At 43.7% G+C, this 20,031-nt stretch overlaps 1 protein-coding gene and 1 long non-coding RNA gene across 3 annotated transcripts in view; one reads left to right on the top strand and one right to left on the bottom strand.

Moving 5' to 3' along the window:
- Positions 1-5,342, bottom strand: part of UHRF2 (ubiquitin like with PHD and ring finger domains 2) — a 122,498-nt gene extending 117,156 nt beyond the window's left edge. Inside the window, exon 1 of one of the 2 annotated variants that reach the window (XM_054986518.1) lies at positions 4,787-5,342. In XM_054986518.1, the coding sequence (XP_054842493.1) occupies positions 4,787-4,939 (153 nt within the window). In that variant the 5' untranslated portion in view covers positions 4,940-5,342. The remainder of the gene's footprint in view (positions 1-4,786) is intronic. The other variant, XM_054986517.1, reaches the window with a different exon arrangement.
- On the top strand, positions 4,535-19,615 carry LOC129334413 (uncharacterized). The gene is made up of 4 exons (XR_008597514.1): positions 4,535-4,684; positions 11,308-11,435; positions 15,582-15,695; positions 18,849-19,615. It is a non-coding gene; the product is annotated as an uncharacterized LOC129334413 (long non-coding RNA).
- Positions 19,616-20,031: the final 416 nt, after the last annotated feature.

Raw genomic sequence — 20,031 nt, 5'->3', positions numbered from 1 at the left:
CATAGGATGTAGCATTAGATTTAAACATTTCTCCACATGCAGCACTACAGGGATGGTATATATCACTGAGTGTACCTGCCTGCTGATTTATGTGGGGAGTACACAAAGAGCAGTGAAGGTCTGGATCCAGGAACACATCTCCAAAATAAAAAACAAAATCGTGGATGCACTGCTGACTCAACATTAACTAGATTGCCATAGTGATGCCAAACAGTTCAGATATTCAGTATTACGAGAAGGGGTGTGCACCCTGAAAATATTCAGAAACACCCAAAACCATGCTGGGGCACTGCTGCTCAGCCCTTTGTCGTTTGACCTTTGAGGTCCCACAAGGTTCCATCTTATCCTCTATCCTCTAACATCAGCATGAAACTGTTGGGCAAGGTCATCAGGAGATTTGGAATGGGTTGTCATCAATATGTGGATGATACCCAGCTCAATCTCATACTCCCAGCTGATCCCAAGAAGGCTGTATCTATTTTATCCAATACAGAGTTGAAGAAATGCTTCCAGGCACTGTTTCATCAACAGCAGCCCACACATGAGCATTCTCTGTGGTGGCCCCTATCCTGTGGAACAGCCTGCCTGAGGAGATCAAGAGAGCCCCCACCCTCCTGGCTTTCTGCAAATGATGTAAAACTGAATTATTCAAAAAGGCTTTTTACTCAAATGGGAGGACTGTATTGTAGGGTGGAGGTCTCACATGCTTTGCTAATGAGTTAGGGACCACAGACTTCACCACCATGTTGCCTTACATACTATCTGTTGCCTTAAATATGTGCTCCTATGAGCTACCTGTGCTTCAAGTACAATCCTACTGGGTAGATATGTTGTCTAATGTCAGTCCTAGAATTGATTATGCTCTGTTTCAGCATTTCTTCAACTCTGTATTGGATTCTTGCTAATGCCATGTCTTTGTAAACTTTTATTTATTTACCCTACGGCATTGCTCATGGAAATGTCCTTGAAATTGACTGTACTAATCTCGCGCTGTATAATCTACCCTGAGTCTCAGTGAGAAAGGTAGACTATAAATGAAATAAATAAAATAGATACAGCCTTCTTGGGATCAGCTGGGAGTATGAGATTGAGCTGGGTATCATCCACATATTGATGACAACCCATTCCAAATCTCCTGATGACCTCACCCAACAGTTTCATGCTGATGTTAGAGGACAGAGGATAAGATGGAACCTTGTGGGACCTCAAAGGTCAAACGACAAAGGGCTGAGCAGCAGTGCCCCAGCACCACTTTCTGATGACCTTCAGGAAGGACTGGAACCACTGCAAAACAGTGCCTCCTAGTCCAGAAGGAATCAAAAGCCACTGAATGGTCTAGGAGAATCAACAGAGTCACACTCCCTCTCTCTATCTCCCAGTGCAGGCCATCCATCAGGGAGACTAATGCTGTTTCAGTCCCATAACCAAACCTAAAACCAGACAGAGAAGAATCTAAATTATTTGCCTCATCCAGGAAAGCCTGAAGTTGTCCAGCCACTACCCATTCAATCACCCCACTCAGGAATGGAACTTCTAAGACTGGTCAATAGTTGTTGAAATCTTTTGGGACCACGGTAGGTGTCTTTAAAAGTGGATGCACCACAACCTATTTCAAGGATGACATGACCACCCCCTCTCTCAAGGAAGCAATAATCATCTCTCACACCCAGTCACCCAACCCTTCCCCATGAAGATTTAAGTGGCAGGAAAAGGCAAGAGTCATATTAGCAGGTGGTAAGCCTCAAACCTCCAATGATCCTGTCCACATCCTCAGACTGAGTAAACTGAAAATATCCCACACAAATGGACAAGTTGGTACCCTGTCGCTGCTAATGTGGGTCAAACTGTTTGACAGTGGGTCAAACAGTCCACTTCCTCTTGCAAGCCAGACCCCAACAGGCCTCTGACCTCACAGAACACGTTCACTGGCCTACACTGTGCAGATGCAATAGTGGCAGAAAAGAGTTGTTTCTTTCTCTGTCACAATCACCATCACAGAGTGCATTTTAAAATGAGCTTTCACCTTGTGTTATTGGTTTAATCCCCCATGCTTTCTATCTGCACACAGAAAAGTTACTGATGGGTACATAAAGCTTGCCCTCAAATGAGGCCTTATATAAAAAAAAAGAACAAAACTGAGCTCTTAAATAGAACTTTACCTCCAACCTCAGGATACCGGAGACATAGAAATATATCCTGCAGGTTCATTCTTCAATTGAGGGGCAGTAGAAGCCAATTCTTTCACATATATATGTATACAAAGAAAGGCCCCAGAAACTATAAGCAAAGTTCAAGCCTGCCTGAAGATCTAAGAATACTAGAAGGAACTCTTATTTAAAGAACTGAAGGGGGGGGGATATAATAACGGCCAGTGATTTTTTCCCTTCAGGGTACCCTGACCTTCCAGAGGAGTGAGGAATCGGGTAAACGTATAAAGAGAGAAGCATGCAACCTCACAGCAATGAGAACTAAAACATAGGCGAGCTTGGAAATTAGATGGAATTGCCCTGTAAAAAATCAAGAACATATATTAAATATTGGATTTATATTTTCCCCAACTGGGCTAGAACACAACTACCACTTTTTAATCAGTGCTGGAAGGGAATATCTTTGTTATGTGATAAAGGCTCACCTTTCTATCTGGCTCTAGAATAAAACAGAGTTAAGTCCCAAGCTTTCACGCCAGATATAAATGGAAATATATCCAACTGGTGGGTATGTGATTCTTTCCTCAAACCCCCAAAAAACTGTACAGACCAAAAGGATAAGAACTTGTCCCCATAAACCCTTGCTCTTGAACTATAATCAACAATTCAGTGAATCCATTTTAAAGTTACAATGATTTTACAATGCATTTGTCATTCCACCCTGGTCCAATATGTCACAAGTTGCTACTATACATGATTGAATACAAGTAATTGTGGCAGGGTATTTTACTATATTTTCCTAATATGAATGCACACAAGTCTCGTACTTCAATTCTGGACTCTTTTAAGTCATGCAAGACAGAAACACACAAAAACTGGAGTAAAGATATTGCAATTCCATCAGCAAAATAGCAGCTCCTGCCACTTGCTTGCACTGCTGCACCTTTACATATTTTATTGGCTACCAGGAAGCTTCAAAGTTTACAAAGTTCACTAGTTTGTAACATTACATACATATTTTGCACACCAGCAATGCTGGACTCAGATCTGAGAAACTCATGTTCAAATTCCCAGTATCCTATGAAGCTTGCTCACGGACCTTGGACCAAAATCTTTCAGCTTAACTCACCTCACACGTTTGTGAGGATAAAATGGAAAGGAGAGGCTGATGCACACTATTCCCTGATATATGTCTGAGCTCCTTGGAGGAATGGAAGAATAAAGATAAATGAATAAATACCACCCTCACGCCAATGCCCTAGTACACCATATCCCATAGATCCTATCTGCACGGCTGCTGGTTCTGATACACTAAATGAGCATATCAAGAATCCTTTAAAAAAAAAAACCTTATGGCTGTGACAATAGGGGCAGAACAGAAGATACTCTTGAGTGACCAACCTCCTGAGGTATTTCCTGTCTTGCTCAAGCATCAACAGCATTCTACCACACCCTCAATTCTTTCTACCACTGAAATGTGAGATACAAAGGATTACTGTTCTCAATTTCATATTTACAGGGTGGGGGGGAGAGAGAAATCATACATTTTTACCCTTCCTCTGTATCTCATGAAGCACAATTTGTATGCCTGGTCTCATCCTCAGACCTTCACGCAAGTAATTCAGCCAGAATTTCTTGGGCCTTAAGGGTATAGTCTGCCCATTTTGTACTGCTTGTGACATACCAGATTCCAGTGACTACATATGCAGTCTTAGTGGACAATACTCAAAATACATCTCAATGATGGAAGCTCTATGTGGCTGAAAAAGCACAGTGACTCACCATGTGGCAAAAATGCAACACACAAAAGGCTATGTGTAGGCACAGCATGTGGCTATGAAGAGAAAAAAAAAACACTAAATGATACAAGAGTGATTCTTTTATGTAGTTCAGGTACCCTGAACATCATCTACCAGTCTGTCGGTTTGGTAAAGATGGCAGAATAGCAGGTGCACCCCATGCACGTCCACATGGTACCTACACCCATTTTTGCATTTCTCACAGCTGTAATGCCAAGCAGCCACAACATATAATAATGCACCGAACTCTATCTTGATCTAAGAGCCACAAGTGTGCATAGGTAGCAAAGAAGGGCTTGAATACGTTCGCCCCGCTAGGGGAGAATACAGAGTGATGGATTGGCAGACAAAGTTATCTGAGATCGCAGCCAGGCAATACAAAGCAAAGATTTCGCTTGTGACGCGTTACTAGGCAAGGCACTACCAGCCTTTACCAGGAAGACCACCCTAAAGAGAACTTTCCTCGGGCGGGAGGCGGAGAGCATCAACACTTTCTGGAAACCGTTGAACCGCCGGAAGTGGCGCGAGGCGCAAGAGAGGCAGCCCGCGGAACCTGCTCTGCCCCCTCCCCCAGGGTTTCAAGGCAAGCTGTGGCGTCCGGCCACACCGTGAAGGAAGTCCCCGGAGCAGAGGCAGAAAACCACGTACAACCCTGGCATGGGGCGGGGGGGAGCTACGACGCGGGTGACTCCCCTCCCCGGTCCTTTCGCTTTCCGGGACTGCGACCTCCCCCCTCAGGTGAGGCGGGAGGTAAACAAAAGCCGGGAGGGGAGGGGGAGACGCGCGGCAGCGCCTGAGGCCACCGGGGGGGGGGGGGAGAAGGGGGCGCCACCGCCTCACCTGCTTGCCCCGGTAGAAGAGGCGCTGCCGGTCGGGGCTCACGCGGAAGCTCTCCTGGATCTTCTTGCGGAGACTCTCGATCTTGGTGAGGCGGCTGAGGTCGTCGATGGTCTGCGTCTGGGCACCGTCGATGGTGCGGACCTGGATCCACATGGCGCGCTCCCGCTCGGGATGGGAAAAGGCGCCCGGGCCCCAGAGAAGGAAAAGCCTCCGCACGCCTCTTTGTTTTGAGAGTCAGCGAGGCGGAGGGAAGCGGGCGACGGGAAGAGGCAGCACGAGAGCCCCCACTTCAGCCCAGGGGCCCCCGCGAGGATCCTGAACCGCCCGCCTTCGCCGGCCTGCCCCGGTGCCGCGCCAGCAAACCCCGGTCCTTCCCGTCCTGCCCTTTCTCTTCCTCAACGCGCCTGCAGCAAACGGCTCCGAATTGCCGTGAGCCCCTGTCAGAGCTGGGCGCCGGAGCTCGGGCTGGGCGAAGCTAACGGGCGCCTATGGGAGCCATGTCCTAACCCCCAGGACTGTTTACCAGGCGCCGCCGCTCTCACATGGAGGTCACGGCGCCAATGCTGATCTCGCGAGACAAACATGGACCACCACACGCGCCCCCGCCCCGACCTTAAAGAGACAACGGCGAGCCGAGAGACGGAGGCGGGGTTTGACGCGGCTCGGCGCCCATTCGTTCCTCTCAACGCCTGGCCACGCCCTCTTGCGCCGCCGCAGGCGCCACTTCTTGGAAGGGGGTTCGTGGGAGGATGGAACGCTTCGGGGATTTCGGTCCTGGTCTCTGTGCGTGGCCAAATCTGTTCAGGGGCCCGAGGAGCAAGCAGATCTTACAGTCTGTGTTTACAGAGCCCTGCTGGCTCAGTGGAGCCTGCTTCCCCTCCCAGCAGCAGTGCGACTCTTTTCTTGCATCTTTTCTTGGAAGTAAAATCTCTCATGTTTACTCAGACGTGCAGGTGATTGCAATCATACGCTAGGGACGCAGTTCGATGCACATTTACCTGGAAGTAAGTGCCAAAGTGGCACTAATTCCCGAATAAACGCACTCAGGATAAGGCTATACCTGATGTCAGGAGTGTTGCCTTTCAGCCTAATCCTAGACATGGGCTAAAGATGTAATCCCATACTCATTTTTTGGGGAGACGGTCCCATTCAATGGAATTTACTTCTCGGGAAGAGTACATATGGGTGGGTTGCATGTCACAGTGAAAGCTTTGCTTATTCATTTCCCTGCCCTGTTCAGGTATAAAGCAGCATGTTGGGGAGTGGGTCTATTTTTTACAGCAAAAAAGATTATATAAATGGCAAGAGCTAAAAATTCCCATACATTAACTTCTCCTTGCTCAGAAACTACATATAGAAGCTGAGCCTCTGGTCAGACATCCAAACTGTGACCTGCCAAACAGATTGTAACCCACCAGCCATGTAGTGGCCCACCAGAAGCTTAGCAACCCCCATGCTTTTGTCTTTCCAGGCAGGCAACAAAAGCAGAAGATTTACCATTTCCTGGTGATTGCCATACAATGCTTGTAGTCAGATTCAAATGTCAAAAATTGTACAGGCCTAGCATTATTTTGCCCTGGCCTGGCAGCACTCATCTTCAGTCCTGGCTAGTCTTGATCCCTGTTTGCTCCAAAGTTCATGAACATAGGAGGGGTGAAATGGCCACACCTCTTCTTGTGACCATAAATAAAGCTGCAATATGGTTGAGGAAGTATCGGTCACTAGGATTCCAGCAGTTAGGAATATGGGTATCTTTCAAGAGAAGTGTTATTCCCCATCATATGCCATCAACAGGTGATGAGGTGCACTTGAGCCCGAGATAAAGTGGCAGACTTCAGACCCCATGCTGCATAGCTACCTGTGTTGCTGCGTTAGGATGAGGTAGCAATGGGAAATTCAGTTATCCTTTTAGATTGGAGGAATCACGTCTCTGAGATGACCCATATATCACAACACTGTCTTCCTAGAAAATCCTCAATTATTAGTTATTGAAAAACACCTCATGCAAAGAAGTATAACTGAATAGCTATTGCTCAAGATGGGGCCATGCCCTTATTTATTTATTTTTTATTTATACCTCACCTTTTCACCCCAATGCGGACCCAAAGTGGCTTGCATCATTCTCCATTTTATCCTCACAATAACCCTGTGAGAGAGATTAGGTTGTGAGAGTGTGACTGGCCCAAGCAAGCTTCCAGGGCAGAGTGAGGATTCAGTCTCCCAGAAGCTAGTCTGACACTTTAATCACTACACCACACTGGGTCTCAGCAGGTATGGGGATCCAGCAACCTCAGCACGGGAGCCTGCCTCCCCCTCTCCTGTACCCCTCTCACGCATCATGCGTTTCACAGGTTCCTACAGCCAAGGCTAGTGATGTGTGTGTATAGAGGCAACCCAAGGTCACTCCACTAGCAGTATGCCCTGTGTGATACAGTGGGGCATACTCCCCAAAACATGGACCTAAAAGTGCAGGATTTGATGCCAGGGTGGGGTGGTAGGAATGCTGGCAGCCCCGTACTGGCCTGCTGGCACAGTCCATTGCCAGGATGTTCCCTCCTCCCATGTGTGGGATGGGGCATAACTGATGTTCAAGGGCAGACTGGCAGCTGCCCCATCGTGTTCTGTGGAAGTGGTGGCCAAACAACCATGGCACCCAGTGTTTTGCAGCAACAAAAGCAAATAGAGTAGCTACGGTTGATGCGCATGTCCATGCAGTAGGTGGGTAACTATTGATTGTATGGCTATGGTGTGCATATTGGGGGGGGGGTATTCTGACAAATAGAGCCTCCTCCATGTGTGGAAAACACAGACTATACTGGGTTGCAGTGATCACACAACCACTGTGTTCATCATTGTTGTATATATCCTGGGCCATAGTTTAGGAAGAAGGGAGACAAATACTGGAAATAAATTACTGGCTAGTCATGTTGACCACTTCATCTTCCAGAAAGTGGAGAAGGAAACAAGGAATCTCCTATCTTGGACTTGATTCGCACTAGCAGGAAAGAACTGGTTGATGAGGTGAAAGTAATGAGCACCCTGGGTGACCATGTAATTTTGGAGCTTAAGATTTTAGGTAAGGGAAAAGTTGAACATAGTCAAACATATACGTTAGATTTTGGAAAAGCTAATTTTAACAAGCTCAAAGTTATGTTGGGTAGAATCCCATGGTCAGAAATACTCAAGGGCAAATGAGTTCAAGATGGGTGGGTTTCTTAAAATTTAAATATTGAAGGGACAATCACAAATTATCCCAATGAGAAGGAAAAATGGGAGGAACCCAAAGAAGCTAGGGTGGCTCCATAAACAGCTTTTTACAGATCTGAAAATTTAAAAGGGCACATTTATGAAATGAAAGGAAGGCTGTATAACTAAGGATGAATATAAAGAAATTGCCAGTGCTTGTAGAGAGAGTGTTAGAAAGGCTATCAGTTAATGTAGGCTTAGGCTAGCAAGAGATGCTAAACACAATTAAAAAGGGGTTCTTTGATTATGTTTGTAGGAAGAGAAAGAATAAGGAAATGATGGGCCTATTGAGGGGAGAAGAAAGTGAAGTTTTAACAGGTGGTAAAGAAAAAGCAGAACTGCTCAATTCCTACTTGGTCTTCTCTTCCAAGGGAAATTGCGCAACCTGGCAAGAAGAGAACAAACACATACAGAAGGAATGGAGTTACAGTATAGCATAAACATGAGGTGGTATGTAAACATCTAGTTTCTTTAAATAAAATCAAGTCAGGGCCAGATAAATTGCATCCTAGAGTACTAAAGGAACTTGCAGAGCCTCTATCATCATTGAGAATTCTTAAGAGGATAGGTGAGGTGGAGGCAGGAAAATGTTGTCCCCATCTTCAAGAAGGAGGCAGTTGGTACTAAACTTGAAGGGGCTACAAATACAATACAATACAAATACAAGCTGGAGCAGCTTGCAAAGGCACAGGGACCCTGCTGCTGTTCAATAAAGTCTGGAGTAGAGGTGGGCATGAAAAAAAAAATACCGATCATGCTGGTCGTGGATCGGCGCCAGCAACGATCCCGAATTAACGATCCCCACCGATCATCTCCCGTTTCCAATCAGTGGATCGTGGAGGCAAAAGTGGAGGGGCGCCCCGCTGTTCCCAGCGATACAGGAACGGCGGCTGATGCCGGCGGCATCTGTGTTTGTGTTTGGCTGTCTGTGTTTGGCCGTCAGAGCTGCCTCTCAGGGTTTGCAGGGATGAGATTGGAGTGCCCATGGCTACAGAATACCCCCTTCCCCCTCCCTCCCTTGGGTGTCTTCTCCCAGCTGGTGACTGTTTTGCTGCTCCGTGGTTGGAAGGAAGCCCTGCGATCAAGGATCCAGGGCGATAGAAGGAGGGCAAACACAGCTCAGGCATTCACCTGGCTCCGTTGCCAGGGGAATACATTGCTGGCGCCTGAGTGTCTGGTTTCCTGATCTGAGCACGATCGCCCTGATCCAGCCCCCCTCCCGACCGCTGGATCGTTGGCCGTGCCTGAGCACGATCCGCCTGGTCCTGATCGCGCGATCACCATTATCGTGGGGGTTTTTCGATCATAATGCGGATCGTGCCCATCTCTAGTCTGGAGTGATCTATAACTCTATGTGTCACTGAATGGATGAGACTTGCTTCCTGCTCCCTTCTGACCCTGCACACCACACCATTCACTGCCCCTCCTCCTCCCCCCTTCTGTAATTTCTCCATAGGGCTTCCCAGAATGACACCCCCCTCACACATCTAACAGGGCAGGCTGTGCAGGAAAGCTCATGCTGGGATCAATGTTGCCAGTCTTCACGGTGCCATTGGATCTCTTTTTTGTTCAGCTGTGAAATACAACACAAGTCCAGTGGCATCTTAAAGACTGGTTACATGCACTTCATATGAGCTTTCATGCATTGCAGCTCACCTCTTTAGATAGCTGCAACAAACAGACTTGGACACCCGTCCCTACTCCCTTCCCACTCATGCATTCTGCTGTGTTCTGGTTGCATGGCGGGTGGACTGGTGGGCAGTCTGAGAGGAGATCAGTCTGCTCTGGCAGGTGGGCAGGTCTTGGGGTGTCTATCATGTGATACACCATGCAGTTTAGCAGTGCAGGTGCACATGATCTCAAAGTGAATGAGACACAAGGATGTGGAACGGAAGGATTGCAAAGGTAAGTCTCAGCCAAAATGATGTATATTTAGGGCCACCCATCATCTGGGCCATCATGTTTCTTCTCCTGCAGTTTACAGGTACAAAAAAATCAGCTCTGAAAAGTTTGCCTGCTTCTGGCCTCTTCCCGATGTGGGAACCCAACCAGGAGCATTTGGCATGCTGTCCCAGTGCCTTTCTACTAAGTCATGCCTCTCTGAAATGTTCTGTGCTCAGCCCCATATGGCAGGTGGTGGCATCATGGCTGCCTGATGGTATATGCCTTCTTTGCCTTCTCTTAACCAGCCTTCTTGGTCCACTGGTTAAGATGCTTGTCTTGGGTGTCATGGCTGTGGCTTCGAATCTGGCACTTTTGCTTCCTCTGTGGTTTATAGGGGGGCACTCAGGCTACATACCTCATTTGGGGTCGCACTGTCTCTGGTTGTCCCTCCCTGGCACTCCATGAGGGGGGAGTGGTGTTGAGGGGCAATGGCCACATCAGCAGCAGTGGTGGGCTGCAGCTCTGTGTGCCACTCAGAGGGATGTCATCAGGTGCCACTGCCAGATTGGTGAGTGTTGCTGGAGTTGCAATGGATTCTTGCACTCTTGCTATGCACTTTTCACCTTGCAGAGAGGCATGTGTTATTTTTCCCCCTACAAAATGTCTATAGGGATCAGACCAGTGTTGCTAGTATTATGGTGGTAGCTGGCTGCCGCAGCCAAAGCAGTCCTCAGGATTGGGCTGCCCAAGAACTGGAGCTCTGGTGTTTTGCTTTGACAGACTAACAGGATACTTTCCTAAAATGAAACAGGGCCATAATGAAGTGCAACTGAGCAGGCTGCCTTAAATAAAAGTTACATTGAATGTACATTCATAAAACTTGAAACAGAGTCAAATGACCTAATTATTTAAATAGGGGGAAATTAATTTGGCCCTGTTTTGCTTTTATGTCTTTTAAAAATTTCCTAATTCATAAAAAGTGCCGTTTCTAGATATCACTAATTTCTACATTTAGACTAATAACAAAAGAAAAAAAATGTAGGCACTTTTCTATGTGTGGTTTTTATATCATGCTTAAAGTTCATTTGATTAACTTTCAGTGGATTCTGGATTTAGTATGCAGTTATAAGGAAAGTAGAAATAAAATGTATTAATTTAATGAAAATGCTCCTTGGGAACTCTAAACCTGGATGCAGGCCTTATTAAATATAAGTGGTAGGCTTAGGGATAGAGAGTCAGACTAATGACAAATCAGAAGAAAGAAAAATAGATACATTTTTTTATTTCATCTTCTTTCTTGATACCCTGTGAATCTAGTCTCACTTTGCTAGCCCTGAACATGTTTTCATAACAACAACAACAACGTGATATATTTATACATCTTTTCCTAGGGAAGCTGTGTGGTTATAGAAGGGACCTGGTTGCCACAGCAAGAGCAGCTCTGCTTTGATTCTCCAAAGCTTTTGAGAGGAGTCTGCTGCTAGTTCTGTCCAGGGGCTCTTTTAGCTTCTGTGGTAAGGTGAGTAAAGCGGAAGGGATGGAATGCTGACTGCACCAATCTTTTGCTTTCTTAGCCAATGTAGGCATTGCTGGTTGAATTGCTGCCTGTTATGAAGTTGCTGAATGTATAGGAGCGCCACCAGGTGGCCATGCCTTATCAATAGTAAAGGTGAAAAAGAAACCTCACTCTGTTTAGCACGTATGCCATATCACATATCATGTGTGGCTTAATGGGATGAGGGAAAGCATTTATATGTGTTTTATGTATGCTTATATGATCAACAAAGAACATACAGCATATGGGTCAGAGCCACTTAGGTCATTTGCAGTGTACTCCTAAGCAGAGTTACACCCTTCTAAGCCCTTCTGAAGGCATAACTCTGTTTAGAATCGCACTGTAAGAAACAATAATTTTCTGTTTTAAAAATCTGAATATTTCAAAAGAAAACATTATTTTACAGAATGTTTTATGCTTGAAAAATAAGGAAATGGGCTGCAAGACTCTGAGGTAGAAAACAACCATCACCACCAAGTACTGTGGAAGTGAAATGAGATTAACTGAAGATTCAGTAGAAGTGCTTAATTGCTTTCAAAGGAGGATTTTGATCAAATCCATAGACAAGTTGCATGCCTTAGAAATGCTCCATTGATTTTAAATGAGCGTTTCTACCAAAACTTGATACAGATGTAATACTAATTCTCAGCTGAAGCTAATGGAAGATTGCTATCATCTTTGACTTAATTTAGGATTTAGTAGAAATATTCCAGGAAAACTAATGAAGGATTTGATTCACAGCACTTTATTTAACTTTACATAAGCTATTTCCATGTCCTGATCCTTAAACAAGAAGGCAGAAATACTCTCAGTATACTTGGTTAGCAAGCTGAACAGCTCAATCATAGTTGTAATGTTTTACATATAAGTAAATTTGTGTGTATTAATGTGAGAGGTTTGACTATTGGTTATTGTGGGTTTAAATGCAGACCTCTGAGGAAAGAAGGAGAGGGGATGGATGGGTGATTGGATGGTAGCAGTACCCTAGAAAGCAAAGTGAACTGCAGATTTTAGACAGAGTGCTGTCTAAAATTATTCATTCAAGTCAGACAATCTGTGTAGAGTCTGTGTCTGTATGTTTTGAGAGCTAACTAGCCAGGGATTTTTGGCAAAGTCAGGCAAACTGTGTGCAAATGTGAAAGGCGCTAATTCTGTCAAGTTCAGTGAATCTCTATGGATTTCTGAGAAATCCTGTCAAGTCAGCCAAACTGTGTGTGAGCCAGTGTCAGTTCTGTGTATCTTAGGGAGGGGTTATTCTATCTAGGTCAGGTAAGCTGTGTGAAAAACCTGAATGAATCTATATCTGTGTGGATGAGAGGAGTGTTTATTCTGTTAGTGAAGATCTGTGTAGAAAATTAGTCTTTGTGACTGGATCTGTGAAAATATATATATATTTTAGAACTACTACTCAGGAACACACACACAGTTTGCCAGACTTAGACAGAAAGGCTCTCAGGCTCTCAGAACCTCCTGGCTGGTTAATTCTCTCTCAGAAACACATAGACTCTCTCAGGCTCCACACAGTTTGTCTGACTCAACTAGAATTAACACTTTCTCTCAGCACTCTGAATAAAAACTACAATTTACTCCCCCCCCTCAGAGTACTGTGCCATCCAATCAGATTGCACTCAATTTACCCATCCCTGCCCCCGTCTTCTTTTCTCAGAGGCCTGTATTTAAACTCACAGTAATCATTTTAAAAGACCCACATTAGCAAGCAGAAATAAAATCCAAATTAATAATAGTAATAACAACAACATTCGATTTATATACCGCCCTTCAGGACAACTTAATGCCCACTCAGAGCAGTTGACAAAGTATGCCATTATTATCCCCACAACAAAACACCCTGTGAAGTGGGTGGGGCTGAGAGAGCTCCAGAGAACTGTGACTAGCCCAAGGTCACCCAGTTGGCTTCAAATGGAGGAGTGGGGAATCAAACCCGGCTCTCTAGATTAGAGTCCCGCACTCTTAACCACTACACCAAACTGGCTCATTAAATACATTACATGCAAAACATTGCAATGCTCTTTCACTGAGCAGATCATTCTAAGCATGGCAATTGACAAGAAATCCATCAACTGCCATTTACAGAGAAGGAGAGCTGCAACAGAAAATATTGATGAGCAAAACCCTCTCCTCATCTATACTGTAGCACAAAAGTGCTTCTTTCCCCCCTTGCTCCTCCAATTCGCTTAGTAGAAGAGATGAGACAGACAAGGACTGTTGTAAGGAAGACAAAGTATATTTGCAAATACAGGGTACACAGCTACAAGGTGAGCTCTGGGTGTACCACCAGAACAAAGGATTACATGCTATTTTAAAGGCACATTACATTTCATTGAAGAAATGAAAGTCACTCTCAAGGCAAAGCATCTGACCTCTTTCACACCTTTGGATTGGCTATTGTCCATTTCTCAAACTTTGTCTCGCGACAGCATCTGCAATTCAATCCCTGTTCATACCTTCTTATCAGTTTCCCCTTATATGGTCATTTCACATTTCCTTCAGACTCCATAACCCATCAGTTGCGCTGCATGTATCCTCTTCCAGGGGGAGGGAGACCCTCACTCTTTCTTATCTCTGTTTCTGCAGATGTGTCTAAGGAATGTCCATCTATTCATGTTTTCTAGGCACCAGGAGGAGAAAGGAGGCCAAAAGTTCTCCTTTCCAGCCTGCAGCCTCAAATTTTAGCCTTATCAAACAAGAGAGAAAGGTCAAAGCAGAGGATAGTTACTTTAAAACATGCACAAATAATATATTTCATGTCTCCTTTTCTATGCTAGTATGATGAATATTTGTCAGAGATGCTTTAGGCTGATCCTGCACTGGGCAGGGGGTTGGGCTAGATGGTCTGTATGGCCCCTTCCAAGTCTATGATTCTATAAGTGATCTAAAAGTCACTACTAAAATCTGCTAATCCCACAATACTTTTGTGAGTATCTGAAGAAGTGAGCTGTGACTCATGAAAGCTCATACCCTACTACTAATTTTGTTAGTCTTATAGGTGCTACTGGACTCTTGCTCTTCATTAAATGGTATAGGTGAGGAGAGGGTATTGCTCATTAATAGTGAAAGCAGGTGTACTGTAATAACAGAGAATATAAACTGGGACTCCCTCATCCCCAGTTCTAATGCATTCTTGGACTGCTTAAAGCAAGTCATTTGTACAGTTCCCTGTCTGTAACATCATCATCATCATCATTGTCTGTTTTATGGCGTTGCAATTGTAATGATGTATATGACACAATAAACACTCAAAAAGCATTATATGAATGATAAGTATGATTATGTCACATAGATGTGTGACTTTCCCATACTCACGTTCCATGTAGATTTTCCAGCTGCTATAAATGTTCGTTTCCAAGTGTATGTAGGTGGGATTATGTTTTCCCAACAAATATATATTGCAGCGTGGGGGAAGGGGTTACATGCCTTTCAACAACTAGTGGGTGTGGAATTAACACTCAATCCAATTATTTAGAAAAACATTAGTTTTCTCTGGATTATTTAGTGGACAACTGATTGATGATTGAATGTTTCAGAAAGCACGTATACCTCAGAACAGGAACTTTTATTATATATTTATGTACCTAAATTTCCACTGTTGAAGACTTTTGTATCCTATAGAATAGCAGAATGCTCTAAAGGATTTAGGAGGTTACACAACCTGTTCCTCATAGTAGCAAGGAAGGACTGTTGGGGCAATTAAAAGGATCACTTCCTGGTGCCCTCTCCCATCGTCACAGTGATCTACACCTCCTTGATGTGAAGGAAATTTGAGATGGTTGGAATAATAATGGCAAAAGACTGGAGGCAAACTAAATGAAACATACTACAAAGCCAATTTGCAAGCTTTTTTTTTGGTAGAAATTTTTTATTTTATTAATAAAGTTAAAAGCCCAATAGAAAGGGCAAAGAAATGAAAGAAATAGTGAAAGAAACATACAAAAAAGAAAAAAGACAGAAATTAGAAATAAAACAATAATACTTACTTCATTTTCCATTTTTCTCTAGAACACTTATTTTAGCAAACATCATACTTTAAATTTTAATCTCTCCAAAATTTCCTTTTTTACTACTGCCTCCCTTCTATTTATTTTTCCCCAGATTTATCTGCTTTAAAAAATTGCAAGCTGTTGATGTATAAGTGATGGTGACGAAGATGTTTTTCTGTTCCTCTACCATTATATCAGAAGAATCTTATCCAGTGGAAATGTTCAGGTTGGTTTAAGGCCTTATGCTAGTCCAAGTGCTCTGGAAAAGGAAACATTGATGGAATGCTGTAATATGATTGCCAGATTTCTGTTAGAGAACTCTATTATTTAATGCCAATTTAGACATAGATCCTCTACTACCAGTGTCAGAAGCAACCATTTTTCACAGTTGCATAGATAATTTGACATGTTCGCCCTGACTAAGAAACAGGCTGTTTAAAGCTGTGAAGACCACCACTTGCAAATTACATCTGTGCTTGTCATTGCTGAAGCTGTGAAGACCACCACTTGCAAATTACATCTGTGCCTGTCATTGCTGACTAACCTACCAGAATGTGAAATAACTATTGCTTCTTTGCCAGAAAGTAACAAGGTAATCCTAAACAGTGTTACGTCCTTCTAAGCCCCATTTACTCTTTAATATTGTCCTGTAATGTACCTCAAGCAGTTAAGGAACAGTGTCTGCTCTTGGAAAAACCCCTCCTTAGACAAATTATCAACCTGTTTCCAACCACTTTTGAGGTGGCGGGACAAAACTGAACATGTACTGTCACAGCAGTTTCAGGCATTTCTGAGGGATATATGTTCCCTCCATCCATTTCAGTCTGCTTCAGGCCTGTTCATGGGACAGAGACAACTTTAATAGCACTAGCAGATTATCTATAGCTGCAGGTGGACAGGGGTATTGCTTCCTTAATAACTGTGTTGAACTTTTCATCAACCTTTGATGCAGTTGAACATGACATTTTATTCAATTATCTGAAGCATGTAGCTGACGTTTTAGGGACAAATCTCAGTAGTTTCAATCATTTTTGTTCAATAGGATCTAGCATATGGAATTATTGAACGTTCAGCAATGCTGTTTAATATTTGTTAGATCATGATACAGTTATCTGGAGCACTGAAATATGATGTCATCAACATGATGATAACAACCAGCTATCTATTTCAATAACCGGGCAACCAGAAACAGCCATTTCTTTGCTAAATCAATGTTGAATGTAATATAAGGCAAAATAAGACTGAATCCAGACACAATGATCATGATGTTAGTAGGGAATACTGTGTTCTAAAAGAGATTGGCCTGCATGTTATGGATAAGGTTAGGCCGAGCATGTGTAACTGGCCCAGAGTCATCCATTGAGCTTCCATGTCAGAGTGGATTTTAACATTCTAACATACAATTTAGGACAACTTAACGCCCACTCAGGTTTACAAAGTTTGTTATTATTGTCCCCACAACAATCACCTTCCTGTTCCTTGCATGCCTCCTGCATCTGAAGTAAAGTTCTGTGTGCTTGTAAAGGCAACTGTTCTACAAACTTGGGTCTTCCCCAGATTTGTAGAAAGATCTGATATCTTTTTTCATGGCCCTGATCTGGAGATTAAGCATCCACAGATGGGAACAGGTTGAGAATTGGGTATACTGACCATGATACAAATAGTAATAAAGTCAACTAATGAGAAATATCTGGGTTAGTAAGCTAACAGGATCCCAGTTTGAAGAAGAAAGTTGCATTTCCCTGAACTGTCCACAAGATGGTGAGAGAGAATAAGTAACATAACAACAGAGGGTTTTGTAGATGCTGTTTCAGTTTCACCTGTTTGAATGGCCAAATCATAGGACATTTTTTTTCAGAATAAAATCAACCCCAAATAGAGTGCTAAGAAGGGTGAGAGAAAGTTAAACTGTGCTCCTCCCTAACCTACAGATCACCATTTTGTTTCAAGCTCAGAATCTACCTCAGATGAAATAAGAAATCTGTGTCTTCCTCATCTGAATTTGTTGGATGGATTGGTAGTCATGGGATATGCGCTGGAGAATCCAGTTGTAGCGGTCTGTTTCAAAATCATGGAGTGGATAAAGCTGACATATTAACAGGGCAATCCTAAACAGAGTTACCTTTCTAAATCCATTCAAGTTAATAGGCTTAGAAGTATATGTAACTCTGTTTAGGGTTGCACTGTAAACACATATCATTTAAATTCAATTCAATTTTGAACATTGTAAACTAGCAATATAACAAACCAGTTATCTTCCAGTTCCAAGATTCCAAGAAGGAATACACATAAAGCATTTTTATCGTATTTCCAAAAGGTGATTAATCTCAGACTTATTCAACCAATTGTAAAATGAATGCCCTGTCTCAATTCTGATATTACACCTAGCCACCATAGTAAAGAAAGCTTCGCAATGGTTTGGTGGTTTTAGTTGGCTAGCAAGCTAGAACAGGAACCCACCTCCAGTTGGAAGGAGGCTTGTAACCCATAGTTTGTGCTAACTATGGTTTGGCATGTAATACAACTTGACAAAACAATAGTTATTGCTCTGTTTCCAGTAGCTGCTGCGCTGAGGATTCAGGAGTGACCTGATGAATTTATGAAACTGTGTGCTGAGAGGGTGGTAAATAAAAGCAGTCAAGTTGCACCAAACTATATTTCAAAGGTCATACAGTGATTTGGCTTCTAAGCTCCAGCTAGCCCAAATCTTCAATGGATCCCATGAGTCTTTACATTCAGCTCTGTGGTGTTGGGGTGCTGGGAAATAACTGGCAAAAAGCTTTGCTTTCTGAACAGCAATTATCTGTACCTTTTCGTAAATCACAAGTCATATACCATAACACCAGAACATTGAAAGTTAAGATTCAGACAGCACAAAAAAAAATCTCCCACCCTTATTTCTCACCTTAACTTTTTCTTGTTTAATTAAGCCAGTTTGGTGTAGTAGTTAAGAGTGGTGGGACTGTAATCTGGAGAGCTGGGTTTGATTCCCCACTCCTCCACTTGAAGGCAGCTGAGTAACCTTGGGTCAGTCACAGCTCTTCCAGAGCTCTCTCAGCCCCACCCACCTCACAGGGTGATTGTTGTGGAGCTAATAATAACATACTTTGTAAACTGCTCTGAGTGGGTGTTAAGTTGTCCTGAAAGGCAGTGTATAAATGGAATGTTATTATTATTATTAAGTTAATTATTACGGAATGTTATTATTATTAAGTTAATTATTATTATTAAGATTAGATACCAACGTAATAGTTAGTGGTGGTGGAGAACATTGTCAAGTCATAGCTAACTTATGTCAACCTCTATGTCATGTGGCTCAGTGTTTGTGAGGACTCCTCCAGAGAAGAGGAGCCTCGTGTAACCAGCTCTTACTCTGCAGAATCCAGCAATCAGGAAGAACAGCTGTCGGCTGATCAGAGTCCACAGCCAGCAGCTGAGGCAGAGCAACTGACACTCTCCAGTCTCAACCCCACAGGTGAAGCTCAGCCAGGGGCTTCTAACCCTCCAGAGTCACCCACACCCAGAGAGCGTGACAGACAATGACATCACATGGAGCTGTGGGAAAGACGTTACAGTGCTCACCTCCTGGGCCGACGCCAGCTGCTTGGGGATAGCGATGATGAGAAGTATCAGGATAGCTCCCAAGCAGCTGGCCGCAAACACTGCATGGCTATAAAGACCAGCCAAAGGGAACTGTTGTGTATGGAAGCAACACGTTGGATTCCTGCTATTGCTGCGACCACTTCATTGAACATTGCCTTGTTCCTGTGACCTTCAGACCACTCCCTAACTCTGCCTACGTGTAACCCTTGAACTTGCCAGTAATTGACCTTGTAGTAGGTGAGAGGGATCACTGAGCAAAGTAAAAATCCTTTTGTTTTGGTTATTATAATTAAGATTTAACCTTGGACGAGCTTCTTCCCAGAAGTATAACAAAAAATATGGCTCCAGCTTTTGAAATGATTGTATGATTCACCTGTTACTCAAGTTTGTTGCATTCTGGGAAATGCATCAATCTGAAGGGATGTTTGTATTAACCTTTTTGATCTTTTATTCTGTAAAAAAATAGCATTTATTCTGTAAACAATGCTAAGGTATATAAGGTTCTCTGTTGTAACTATTCTTTACACATATACGCCTGGAAGAGTGTCTGGATTTTATCTAAAACAATAAAACTCATTCTTTATAGATCATTGTTTGGTGTCTTCTTTGTGAGGTTATTGGCTGAAGAGTAGGGTTGTCAGGTACCCCTCACCTCTTGTTGGGAGGGTGGAGTCCCTGGCATTTACCTTGTGCACCGTATGAGGTCCTCTTTTGTATGTGATGTCACCATGCCGGCTGTGCAAGTGCTCCCATGCTCTGCATGGGGCCGATTCAGCCCATTTGGGGCCCAAACTGGCCCCAAACAAAGTGTGCGAATGGTCACGTGGGAGGTGTGATGACATCACTTCTGGAAGTGATGTCACTGCACCAGTTGGGAGCATGCATGGTGTATGCTCCTGAGGGGCCTGGCAGTAGCGGGCAATCTCCAGGAGCTTGCTCCCTCCCACCAATCGCTGGCC

The sequence above is a fragment of the Eublepharis macularius genome, chromosome 8 (assembly GCF_028583425.1).
Source record: "Eublepharis macularius isolate TG4126 chromosome 8, MPM_Emac_v1.0, whole genome shotgun sequence".
Taxonomy (NCBI): Eukaryota; Metazoa; Chordata; class Lepidosauria; order Squamata; family Eublepharidae; genus Eublepharis; species Eublepharis macularius.
This window is presented reverse-complemented; position numbering and strand designations above follow the sequence as displayed.